Raw genomic sequence first — 12,686 nt, forward strand, 5'->3', positions numbered from 1 at the left:
CCCCCCTGGCTGCTGCTGGAGGCGAGCACGTGCTCGGGGAAGGTGCTGGCCCCAGGGCAAGCTCTGCAGAGCACAGCAGGTAGGGGCTGGCAGCCGGGAGTGCCCCTGGATCTGGGCAGGGGGCTGCTGGGGCATGGGGCAGTGCCAGGGGCTCCTGGGAGGGTGCCAAGCCGAGCGGTGGGGTCTTAAAAAATGCCAATCACTCGCTTTTAAAAGTCGAATAGTAATAAAATGGTTATAAAAATAGCAATATAATGAGAGGAATAAAAATTGTGGACAATTTGGATTAGGTGTCCTGTGGCTGCTATCTTGCTGCAAGTCCTTTCTTTAAAAAAATATCTTATATAGCATAGTTGCTATTTTAACATTATGTTATTAACCTAAAACTATATTTAACACACTACTTAAGAGAATTAATACATAATTTATATATAGATATATATAAAATAATACATAACTTTCTAACACATAACACATATAATATTCATTTGAATATTTCCAAAAAGCCAATCATAAAATACACATTTTTCACAGGTGGGCATGGGGACAGGTGGCTCAGAGAGGGGTGGGGAGGGACGTGGCTGTAGGAATTTGCTTCTTGTTTCTATTTTTTGTATTTTTAAAAAGGAAAAAAATATTTGAATTATTTTTTTAAGTGTTGGAAGCAGAAAAGTTTTAATAAAAGGCAAAATAACAAAACTCCTTACAGAGAAAACCTGAGCCAGGTGCAAGAGGTTCTTGCTCCTGGTAAAACACCCCACAAAAGCAATTAGTTCCTTTGTGCTCTTCTTTTTCTAGTGAATTGCTTAGGCAAGAATTTTGGCTCCTGTCCAGTTAGCTGTCCTTAAGTTTGAGGTGAAGTCCCCAAAGTCCTATGAGGTGTCTTTTTGCCTAATTGAAGAAAGAAACTGGTGCCAGCACCTGGGCTGTCCTGGGGGCCATGCCCCAAGGTCCCTCTTCCCTCTGTGCATGGTCCAGGGAACTGAATGAGGAGGGAGGGGTTTTTTTTTCTTTCACTCTGCATGTGCCTCTGCAAGTTTGCACTGATGAATTTGCTTTCCTAAACTGGCCCAGGTGATCTGCTCTGGAAAGGCTGAAAGCCCAAGGTCCCTCTTCCCTCTTATGCGTATTCCAGGGAGCTGAATGAGGAGGGAGGGTTCTTTTTTTCGTTCTGCATGTGCCTCTGCAAGTTTGCACTGATTAATTTGCTTTCCTAAACTGCCCTTTCGGGCAGCCCAGGTGATCTGGAAAGGCTGAATGCCCAAGGTCCTTCTCTCTGTGCATGGTCCAGGGAACTGAATGAGGAGGGGAGGGTTTTTTTCTTTCACTCTGAGTGTGCCTCTGCAAGTTTGCACTGATGAATTTGCTTTCCTAAACTGGCCCAGGTGATCTGCTCTGGAAAGGCTGAAAGCCCTCTGGCCACCAGCCCACGGCCACCCTTGACCCTGGCAGCATCTTCAAAGGGAGCATGGGGCTGCTGCGGAGCGTGCAATGTTTGCTCACAGCCAGGGCCAGCAGCTGCTGCCTGCCTGTCCTGGGGGGTTTCGTCAGCGTCCTGCAGCGCTCCGGGGGACACTGCTCAGCCACTGCTGCTTGCACAAGGTCAGTGCCCCCAGGGTCCTTGTCCCCCACACCCCATGGGGGCTCGGTCACTTCTGAGCTAAGTGCTGGCTCGGGTGTTGGCTTGGATTTTCCAGCCCTGGGTGAAACGTGCTGCATGTCCAGGTGTGCCAGGCTGGGAGCACCTCAGGAGGCCACCAGGAGCTGCTGGCATGAGTCCAGGCAGAGGCAGCTGTGCCCAGGGGTGGGCAGGGGTGGAGGTGATGCAATATCAGGACAGGCAGCCCGCGGCTGAGGTCACTTGGGTGCAGTTCAGTTGCTCATGCAGGGCCTCCCAGCACAAAGCACTTCCCTGGATGCATCTGAAAGTTACAGAATCACAGAATGACCAGGTTGGAAGAGACCTTCAAGATCATCAAGTCCAACCCAGCCCCAGCACCTCAACTCAACCCTGGCACCCAGTGCCACATCCAGGCTTTGTTAAACACACCCAGGGATGGGGACTCCACCACCTCCCTGGGCAGCCATTCCAGAATTTTATCACTCTTTCTGTGAAAAACTTTATCCTGATATCCAACCTGTATTTCCCTTGGTGCAGCTTGAGGCTGTGTGCTCTGGTTCTGTCAGTGCTGCCTGGAGAAAGAGCCCAGCCCCACCTGAGCACAGGCACCTTATTTAGCTCAGTTTAGGAGTATATTGACTGTTGAGCATGGGGAGAGGAGAGATGCTGAAGATGTTCCTGCTCATTGCACGGGGTTGGACTTGATGACCTTCAGGTCCCCTCCAAACCAAACCAAAGCATTCTGGGATTCCATGATGCCCATCCCTCCTCCCTCCCAGCTGTGCCACTGCTGGAGGCTGGGGCATTTTGGGTGTGTTCAGCCTTCTCCTGGGACCTGGGATTGCAACAAAATGGGCAATTCCTCCTCCCTGTGTGACATCTCTGTTGGGGAAGAAAACCCCAAAATAACAACATTCCTTTCTAATTCAGAATTTTTCTTTAGTGCTGGTGAAAGACCAGTGGGTACCTGGGCTTAGCAGTCTGGGTCTGCAATCTGTTGGGCTTGAGATCCCTGGGTTTGGGCTGAGGATCACAGTGCTGGCAAAGTCCCCAAAAGCCATCAGCCACATGGAAATTTCATATCCTATCTATTTAGGCCTCAAGTTGCCACCCTCCTCTTCCCACCCACCCCCCTACCCCCCCAATAGTGTGACATTTCTGCATTTTAAGGCATTCCCAAATGGAAGACAGCGATGGAGGGGGACAGACAGACAAGGGATGGCTCACAGCAGCCCCAGCAAGGCACAGTGCAGAGGGAAGCCTTGATCCTTTACTGCCCAGCTGCTGGCTGGAGCTGGAAAAGGGGAGGAATTCCTCATGCTAGCTGGGAGAAACTCATCCTGCTCCCCACAGCTTCCCTGGAGAGCACAGGGACACAGCTGTGCCCTGTCCCTGAGGAGGCAGGAGGCTGCAAAGTCCAGCCTGCCCAACCCTCCTAACTCAGCAGCCACTTCCCAACCTTGGCACTTGTCTCAGGATATCAAACTGTGCTGGCGGGAAGCGCCGGGCCAGGCCAATAAAGGCCAATAAAGGCAATAAAGGTGTTCCCACGACTTAACAGCAGGAAGAAGGAAAAACCTGAGCCAGTTGGGACTCACCCCTGGAAGGGGACATTGTCTCACTCTCTGGCTGTGCCTGTGGCCCTTTGAAGGTGGATTTCAATCCACTCCTGGGTGGTGTCACCGTTGGCACCGAGCCCTCCCCAGCTGCCCCCCAGGAGGGTTTTGCTGGTGACACTGGGGGTCACTCGGGCATGCAGCTGGGCCAAAGCACAGCCCGAGCAGGCTTTCCCAAAAAAATAATTTAAATTTTTTTTAAAAAAAGAAGCTAAATTAAATATTTAAAAAGCACAGCTTGAGCAGGCTTTCCCCCCAAAAAATTTAAGAAGTATTTAGAGACACCGGGGGTCACTGGAGCACACAGCTGGGCCAAAGCACAGCCCGAGCAGGCTTTTCCCAAAAAAATAATTAAAAAAATTTAATAAAGAAGAAACTAAATTATTTTTTTTAAAAGCACAGCCTGAGCAGGCTTTCCCCAAAAAATAATTTAAAAATTATTTAGCAACACCGAGGGTCACTGGAGCACAGAGCTGGGCCAATTAAATTTTAAAAAGCACAGCCTGAGCAAAAAAAAAAATTTAAAAATTATTCAGCGACACCGGGGGTCACTGGAGCACGCAGCTGGACCAAAGCACAGCCCAAGCAGGCTTTCCCAAAAAATAATTTAAAAAAATTTAAAAGAGAAAAAATAAGGAAAAAATTAACTAAATTAAATTTTAAAAAGCACATCCCGAGCAGGCTTTAAAAAAAAAAAAAAGAAATTAAAAAAAAATTTAAAAGTAACTAAATTAAATTTTAAAAATTTTACAATAATTTTAAAAATTTACAATAATTAAAAAATAATTTAAAAAATAAATTAAAAAAAAAAAAGGCCAGGCTGGAAGGGGAGGAGGGGAAGGAAGGCAGGCGGTAAACAAGCCGGGTGAGCCCAGCGAGGAGGCCCGGGAACGCTTCCCGGGAGAGGGCGCTGGGTCCGCGGCTGCCGCTTCTCTCCGGCTCGTAGGGCGAGCACAGGGGCTTGGCCATGAGCCAGCCAGCAAACCCTCCGGGGCTGGCAGCTCCATCCTGCCACCCCCGCCACCACAGCCCTGCCCAGCCTGGGGGTCTCCGCCAGGCTGGGGTTTGCTGCCCGGTGTGGATTTTTGGGATGGAGAGATGATGTTTACATTGTCCAGCTGCCTTCGCTCCCCCCTTGCCTTCAGGGTTGGCTGGAGCTGCCCAGCCCCGAGGCTTGCGGGGCACGGGGGTCACCCCACTGCTCAGGGGCCTCCTCTTGTAAACATCTGGGTGTGTTCGAAGGCAAAGGTGGACAGAGTTACTGGGAAATGTGCAGGTAGCAATTCCAAGAATTTGGAGCTGTCAGAGCTCTCAGATTAAAGAAACCCTCCACAGACCTAGGGAAGAGGGCTGGACACTGCTTTACGTTGCCTGTGGCTTGACAGCTCCCCTTTATGGGAGCTATTTTGGGCTCCTGCTCCTGCTCTGCTTCCTTTTACTCCAGCTGAGCTGTTAGATTTGGGTGACCACAGCTGAACTTGGGCTGAACGTGAGTTGCTGAGCTCATTTCCCAGGGTAAAACACCACGTTCGTTGGTTTGTTTGCGTGTTGGAGCCATTTCTCTGTGCTCAGGGTGCAGGAGCAGGGCTGGTGCTGGCAGGAGGCGCTTTCTGGGGCGCTCGGGGCAGGCTGTTGCAATGCTCGGTGGCTCTGCCTTGCCCAAGCAATTCCAGGAGGAGAAAAGCACCCGAATTTCACCTCGCTCTGGACAGCCTCGGGGGATTGCCACACACCCGTGGCTGCTCCAAGGTGCTGGTGAGGACTGAGCCAAGTTGTCCCCGCAGGGAGGGTGGGGATCTGGCTCTTGAGATGGGTGATAAATCAAAGTGTGGTTTTGGCCAGCACTTCCACCTCCTCCCTCCTGACGATCCGGCTCTTCCCTGGCCACTTTCCCTCTGGATTCTGGCTGCACAGTGGCCGTGTCCGAGGCAGTGTGGCTGGGACGGCTGGGAGGCTCCAGCTTCTCGAGGAATGGCAGCTCTGGTGCCACCTCCTGAGGCTGGCACGGGGCACAGCAGGATCCTGTGGCTCCGTGGCAGGCGTGTGGGTGGCGTGTGCTGGCCCTGGGACATGCGTGTGCCCTGGTGTGTGCACACACGGCTGCCAGCTCCGTCTGCTCCTGCTGGCATGGCTCTCCCGCCCCTTGGATCCGGGATGGGACTTGCACGAGTCTCTTGTTCCGTCTCCTGGAGCTGCAGGAGATGGGACAAGCGACCCTGTGGGGTGGAGACCCGGACACTGTGGAAAAACACCGGGCACTGCCTGCGGTTTGCTGGGTGCTCCCATGGTGGGGCTGGGGGATTTCTCCCCCCTCGAGTGATCCTTGCAGCGAGGCTCTACAGATCCAGCTGCTGGAGGCTGTGACCCGCTCCAAGGAGGACAAGGGGGGCACCGAGGCTTTTGTCCCTCTCCCAAGAGCGGGCACCAAGCCAGAGGGGCTCGGTGGAGCTCCATGCCTCCCTCTCTCCCTGTTTTTCCGGGGCGGCCGGTTTCCATCCCTGCCAGCTCTGCCAAGGCAGCCTAATGTAAACGCTGCCGAAAGCCTTGGATCCGCTCCCGCCCGCCCAGGGACGAGAGGTTGTTTTTCCAGTCGGCAGCGCTGTTAAAAACACCCCAAACCCACCCAATCTCTCCGCTCTCTGCCCTCTCTTCCCTCACTTTTCCGCACCCACCCGAGTGCCCCTTTGCCGGGGGCGGCCGGGCTGGAGCGGCCGAAGGAGGAGGAGGAGGAGGAGGAGGAGGGAGGCGGGGTGGTGGCCCTGTCCCCCCTGCCGTGTCCCTCCCGTCCCGCCGCGCTGCCCAATCCGTGCGGCGGGGCCGGCGCTGCTCCGCCATAAAGGGGCGGCGGGCGCGGCCCCGGGAGCCGAGCGTGGGAGCCCCGCGCCCGCCCGCAGCCGCCGCCGAGCGCAGGTACCGGCCCGGGGGGACACGGGGACACCGCTGCCCGCCACCCGCCGCAGCCCCCCGGGCTCGGCAGGGCCGGGGAGGCAGCCCCGGGGAGATCTTCCAAGGGAAAATTCCTCCTTTGGGGGAAGGGGAGGATGGGGCGGGGGGGGGGGGAGGAGGAAGAGGCAGCTTGAGTTTGCTGTTGAAAACATTCCCTTTGCAGCTTTTGTGGGTTTTTTTTTACCCCCACGAGGCTGCCTGGGGAGGCACGCGTGGGAGATGCCTCTGACAGGGCAGCGGGGCAGGGGGAGCCGCGGCGGGGTGGGCTGGGGACGGCTCATCCCGCAGGGATGTTGGAGCGACTTCCCCAGTCAGTCCGCATTCCCAAAGTGCCGGCATTCCTAAGCTCCCTGGAAATCAGCCGGTGCTGTGGGTCGGACACGAGTGGGCTGGCTGGCGATAGAGCCCGGCCCGCAGGGCTCTGGGGATGCTGCAGCTCCCACGCACCGGTTCTAGAGCCACCCCGGCCCATCCCGCTCCCCACTGCTGCCTGGGGTGCTCAGGGCTCCTGTGTGCTGCCTGTTGCTTTTCCTGCTGCCCTGGCACCGGGCTTGGATAACCTCAGCCGGGCTGAGAAGGCAGCTGGGGCAGAAAAGCCCTCCTCGATGATGCAGATTTATTAAGAAAGCCCCAGCTAAGCTTTCCTTGCATTAGCCTTGCTCTTGAGCAGAGTGTGGAGGTGAAAAGTTCATGTGGGGCTAAGGAGCCCTTTGGAAGTCTGTTGCTCTGGTTTATTAGCAGCAGTTTGGTGTTTTGAAGGGTTTCTGGAGCAGGGCTAGCCTGAGCTGCTGTGTGTTCTCCCTGAGGAATGACAGGGAACCGCTGGAGATGGCAGCCAGCCCTGTGGCCGAGCTGTCTCCTGCTCCTCCCTGGCCTTGGGTGGGGAAGGGGGGCTGCGGAAAAATGTGGGCACGCAGGAAAGGGCTCACAGCTGGGGCTGTTTGTGACTCCCCCCTGCAGGAACCCCCTCGTCAGGACTGCAGCCATGGCCACCTCAGCGAGCTCCCACCTGAGCAAAGCCATCAAGCACATGTACATGAAGCTGCCGCAGGGGGAGAAGGTGCAGGCCATGTACATCTGGATCGATGGCACGGGGGAGCACCTCCGCTGCAAAACCCGCACGCTGGACCACGAGCCCAAGAGCCTGGAAGGTGAGAGGGCAGGTGCAGCACTCGTAGCCCCTCACTGGGTGGAGGAAGGATGCCATTTCTCTCTTCCCGTGGCAGAAGGATGGTTTTTAGGGAGGACATTCCACCTCGTGCTCTTCCAGTTACCTCTTTCCCCATATACCTCAGGGGGATGTTCCCATCTCTCCAGATGTGGAGTTTCAGGGAGATGCCTGGGGCTGGGAGTCCGTCCTTGGTGCTGTCTCTGCCGTGGAGGGGCTGCTGGCAGGGGCTGGGGGCTGTTGGCAGGGGCTTGGCTGCCCATTGACTCTTGAGTACTCGTTTTGGCCGGAAGTAGTTTGGCAGAAGAAAGTGCAGGGGAAAGAATGGAGCTATCCGGTGTAATTAAGAGCTTGTGTCCCTCAGAACAAACAGTCCCAGCTTACACAATAATAGCATTAGGATTTTCCCCAGGTTGCCATGGAGCTGGCTGGAGACAGTTATGAAATGAAAATACTGTGTGTGACTGAGCAGAATTATCTTTTTTCTTTCCTTTTTTTTTTCTTTTTTTTTTTTTCTTTTCCCCTCTCTCCTTTCCCCTTTTCCCTCTGAGGGAGTGGTTGGCACAGCTCCTTGGAAATCTTTGTGCTTCCCATCCTCCCTCTTTCTCCCTGGGATATGGAGGAGATAACATTGTCCGGTGGGCTTTGACCTGGAGGGCAGTGCTCAGGATGGAGGGGTGGGCAAGGGGCCATACTCCCCTTCCATGTGAGATTCCACCTCTCTATGATTTGCTTTCCCACCTTCTTAAGGCCTTGTAGCTTGATTGAGGGTATTCCATGGCTCCCCTCATTCCCACAGCTGGAAGGTGGCTCGTGGTCTGCCCTCTCCCAGCTGAGGGGACCAGGTGCTTTGCTCATCCCTGTGGTTGTTGTGACATGGGAAATGTCCTCAGCGCTACTCTGTTCACTCAGGCTTGGCCAGCAGCCCAGCAACTTGTTATTTTCCAGGGTGGCTGGGGACTTGCACTCCTGTCATTTTTTTGCTTGTTTTGGGTTTGTTGGGGTTTTTTTTTTTGCTTCCCCCACTTGGAACAAAATCAGCTGAGCTGGGACTAAACCTATTCTCTATGAGCATCTTCACCTCTGTCTTCCTGGTGGGCAGCAGGGAGCCCATGGGTCACTGTGGCTGGTTCCTCTCTTTGCTCCAGATCTCCCTGAGTGGAATTTCGATGGCTCCAGCACCTACCAGTCTGAAGGCTCCAACAGTGACATGTACCTGCGACCTGCTGCCATGTTTCGGGACCCTTTCCGCAAGGACCCCAATAAACTCGTTCTCTGTGAGGTCTTCAAGTACAACCGCCAGTCTGCAGGTGACTGAATGGACCTTCTCCCTCCTTCCCTTCTCCTGGTGGAGGTGGTGTTCCTGGGAAGGGGAATGGGAGCCCTGCCCAATGCTGTCTGTGCGTGACACAGAAATAACGTGAAAGTAGAGGGCAAACGAAGCGCTGGTGATGGACTAAAGGGCTGGGCTTGGGATTCTTCAACGCTGCTGGGACTCAAAGTGTGAAATAAGTGGAAATGGGGAGTGGAGGTGGCATCACTCGTGAGCCTCGTGTCGATTTTCCATTCCAGAGTCAAATCTCCGGCACACCTGCAGGAGGATTATGGACATGGTGTCCAACCAGCACCCCTGGTTTGGGATGGAGCAGGAGTACACTCTCTTGGGGACAGACGGACATCCATTTGGCTGGCCTTCCAATGGCTTCCCTGGACCCCAAGGTAATCTTTTGGGAGCCTGGAGCAAGTCAGGAGTGTTTGAACTGAAATCTGTGTGGCACAGCTTCAGACGAGTTGAGGGCTCCAAGGTGTTCCTAGAACCGAAGGTGGATGGTAGAAAGTGGAATATTGGCAAAACTACCATGAGATTAAGTTTGTCACAGAAAGGCTGAGGTGTGGATTGGCCACATCCAAATTTGCTGCTGGGTTTGTTGGTCTGCAGGGGACTTAAACTCAGGAGCAGACTTAAACTCGGGGCGAACTTGCTCTCCGTCAGTATTCTACCCTGCCAGTTCTTCCATGAAAAACACACCTTGGGGCTTGTGAAGAGTTCTCTGTGCGTGCTGGGTGTTCACTGGATGTCAGGGTTTTTCCCTGTGGAGGCTGATGTTGCCCTGTGCTGTTGCAGGTCCGTATTACTGTGGTGTGGGGGCAGACAAAGCCTATGGCAGGGACATTGTGGAGGCCCACTACCGAGCGTGCCTTTATGCCGGCGTGAAAATCGGAGGAACCAATGCAGAAGTGATGCCAGCCCAGGTAAATCGTTCTAAGATGCTTCATGGAGTGAGAGAGTAGCATGGAAAAACCCCAGGCAGGGGGAGCTGTGTGTGCCTGCTCTGAGCTGTGTGGCTGTGTCCAGCATCAGGGGGTGGGAGGTGCCTGTCTCCACCCCGCTGAGCCCCTGACACCTCCTCCTTGCAGTGGGAGTTCCAGGTGGGACCATGCGAGGGGATTGAGATGGGCGATCACCTCTGGATCGCGCGCTTCATCCTGCACCGGGTGTGCGAGGACTTCGGGGTCGTGGTGTCCTTCGATCCCAAACCCATCCCTGGGAACTGGAACGGTGCTGGCTGCCACACCAACTTCAGCACCAAGAGCATGAGGGAAGAAGGAGGTCTCAAGTAAGTGTTTGGGTTGTTTACTAGGCAGCAGGATATTGGATGATTTTGGTGCTTGGTGTGACATCTGAGTCTTCTGGATAGGTTTTTTTTTGGTTGTTTTGGTTTTGTGGTTTCTTTTTTTTCTTAGTATGTATTTTTTTTTTATAATGACACATTCTTGTCTTGATGCTTGGTGGGCAATTCAGCCAGCAGTACAGCTCCACCAGTACAGGATGCAGCTATCTCTAACAGCCTGTCCAGCTCCTGACCTCCCAGTGCTGGGAACAAACAAACAAACCAACTCAGCACAGGGCTTTTTAAATTATATTTTTATAGCCATGATGAAAGAGAAAGACCATTTGCTTCATCTGGGCAAGGCTGCCATGTTTTCTTAAGAGATGAACATCCTAAAAATGCAAACTGTGAGTTCCTGCACATGACTGCTGTGCAGTCAGGGACACTGTGTCACTGGAGCTGCGTGGAGGGATCCATCCTGGCAGCTCTGGAGTTCTGTTTTTTTGTCATAATCTTAGTGCTGCCCTGAGATAACAGGACTCTGTGAGCTTCATGAACAGAAACACCAGTGTTGCGATCTCTCCTGTCTAAGTGGGAAGTGGGAGGTTTAATTGGTGGTGTCTCACAGATGACACTCTCTGGGAGCCTGTGGGATTTGGCCACGAGGACTTTTCTGGGTCAGCAGCAGGAGAGAAGAGAAACCCCTGTTTCTCTTAGGATGAACAGCCAAGTGGGCTGTGGGGCACAAGGCATTATCACAAAGTGCCTTGGGGACTCTGATTAATCTTGCTGTCACTTTGACACGACAGTCCAGAGGCATTCAGCTCCAGAGGCGTTCAGCTCATCCCATCCCTCACTGTGCCACCCCTGTCCCTCCCTCCCTCCCTCCCTCCCTCCCTCTGCAGGCACATCGAGGAGGCCATCGAGAAGCTGAGCAAGCGCCACCAGTACCACATCCGCGCCTATGACCCCAAGGGGGGGCTGGACAATGCCCGGCGCCTGACGGGCTTCCACGAGACCTCCAACATCAACGAGTTCTCTGCCGGCGTGGCCAACCGCGGCGCCAGCATCCGCATCCCGCGCAACGTGGGCCATGAGAAGAAGGGCTACTTCGAGGACCGCCGGCCCTCGGCCAACTGCGACCCCTACGCCGTGACAGAGGCGCTGGTCCGCACGTGTCTCCTCAACGAAACCGGGGACGAGCCTTTTGAGTACAAGAACTGAGCAGACTGCGCCCCGCGGCTGCCGCCGCCGCCTCCCCCCCACCCGCGCTCCCCGCGCCCCGAAAGTTCCCTTCTAGCTGTAATCCCGAGGGTACAAGATAACATGTTTCCTGTCTCAGTAACTCTTGTTGTCTTGAGGTGGGGGAGGAGGGCAGGTTTAGTTTTATCCGTGTCTGTTTGTCGTTGACTCTTCAGAAGACGAGAGGAGGACGGGGTGTTAGAGAACTTTTAACCACTGTTTTATTTTTTTTTTGTCTAATTCATGTGTACATCCGATGGGATCCTGTGGCTTCCAGGGACAGACTGCACATGCAGAAAGCATGTAGGAGAGGAGAAAGCTTAAAATAGAGCCAGATTTGGGGGGCCAGCCCCACTGCTGACTGATGGCTGTCTGAGGTTGGTGCCTCTCTTTGGAGAAGGGAAGATGGGAGCTGTGGTGACGGGAGCTGTGCATGTGCTTCTATTTATTTGGGGACGTGACAGGGACATCGTCGCCCTCTGGCCACTCTGAGGTTTCTGGGAATCTTCTGGCATTGAGGAGAACTCTTGGTTCTGTCACTGGAAGTCAACCCATCTCTGGCTCATAACACAGAGTGAAGTAGTATTTTTCTATTTAAATATAAAAACAGCAAAAAAAAAAAAATTATATATGAAAGTGTTTTTTCCTTGGAAGAGATGATGTTCCAACGCCTCATCCAGCCAGAGCAGGCAGAGCTCTTGCGGATGCAGTCGGATGCAGGTGGGACTGAGGGTGAGCTCGGAGGGAGACTGGGATGAGGTTTGTTCCAGCATGGAGTGGAGCTTGCAGGAGGGGGTTCCCAGAGCAGGAAGCCTGCAGAAGCATTTGTTACTGTAATTCAGGTGGCCGTGACACGCTCGGAGTGGGAGGAAGGTGTCCTGAACCAAGAGTTGACGGGTCAACAGCGTTCTGGACAGAGCTGTGGCTGTGTCACCTGTCCAGCAGGGCTAGCACGTCACTAAAGCAGGGCTTTGGATAAAGGTTAAAACAAAACAAAAAAAAAAAAAGAAAAAAGAAGAGAAGTTTTAGATTTTGTTTTCATAATTAATGTTCTTAGTTTCTCTGACTGAATGGTTTTACAGAGACCGTTGATGCCACTGTTGTGTCCTGGCTCTCTCGGGCTGCCTGCCATCCAGCCAGGATGATGGGGGCTAGGAGAAGGGAAGGGAGAGGCCACCTGGCCCTCCCAGCCAGCCCTGGCACTCCCAGCTGCTGCTGGGGGGTTCAGACATTCTGGGATTTTACACTTGGGTATCTTAGATGGTGCCAGTTATATTCCGTTGCATATGGACTTCTTCCCAATAGGTTTCTTTTTTTTTTTTTTTTTTTTTTTTTTGTAATAAAAAAAGAAAAAAAGAACAAAACCTTCAATCTGACGTCTGCAGCCTCTTTTTGTACGTGTGTTGCCTTCACCATTTGAAAGGATTTTGACTCTGATAGTGGGTAGATGTGGCTTTTCATTTGGGGGGGTCAGGGGTCTT

At 53.5% G+C, this 12,686-nt stretch overlaps 1 protein-coding gene across 2 annotated transcripts in view; it reads left to right on the plus strand.

The window, feature by feature from the left end:
- Positions 1-12,222, plus strand: part of GLUL (glutamate-ammonia ligase) — a 17,523-nt gene extending 5,301 nt beyond the window's left edge. The window contains exons 3-9 of one of the 2 annotated variants that reach the window (XM_036387713.2): positions 1,386-1,602; positions 7,144-7,334; positions 8,500-8,661; positions 8,924-9,070; positions 9,477-9,604; positions 9,770-9,969; positions 10,869-12,222. In XM_036387713.2, the coding sequence (XP_036243606.1) occupies positions 1,469-1,602; positions 7,144-7,334; positions 8,500-8,661; positions 8,924-9,070; positions 9,477-9,604; positions 9,770-9,969; positions 10,869-11,187 (1,281 nt within the window). In that variant the 5' untranslated portion in view covers positions 1,386-1,468 and the 3' untranslated portion in view covers positions 11,188-12,222. Of the gene's footprint in view, positions 1-1,385; positions 1,603-6,019; positions 6,148-7,143; positions 7,335-8,499; positions 8,662-8,923; positions 9,071-9,476; positions 9,605-9,769; positions 9,970-10,868 lie in introns of those variants that run through there. The other variant, XM_036387714.2, reaches the window with a different exon arrangement.
- Positions 12,223-12,686: the final 464 nt, after the last annotated feature.

Source organism: Molothrus ater, chromosome 9 (assembly GCF_012460135.2).
Source record: "Molothrus ater isolate BHLD 08-10-18 breed brown headed cowbird chromosome 9, BPBGC_Mater_1.1, whole genome shotgun sequence".
NCBI classification, from domain to species: Eukaryota; Metazoa; Chordata; class Aves; order Passeriformes; family Icteridae; genus Molothrus; species Molothrus ater.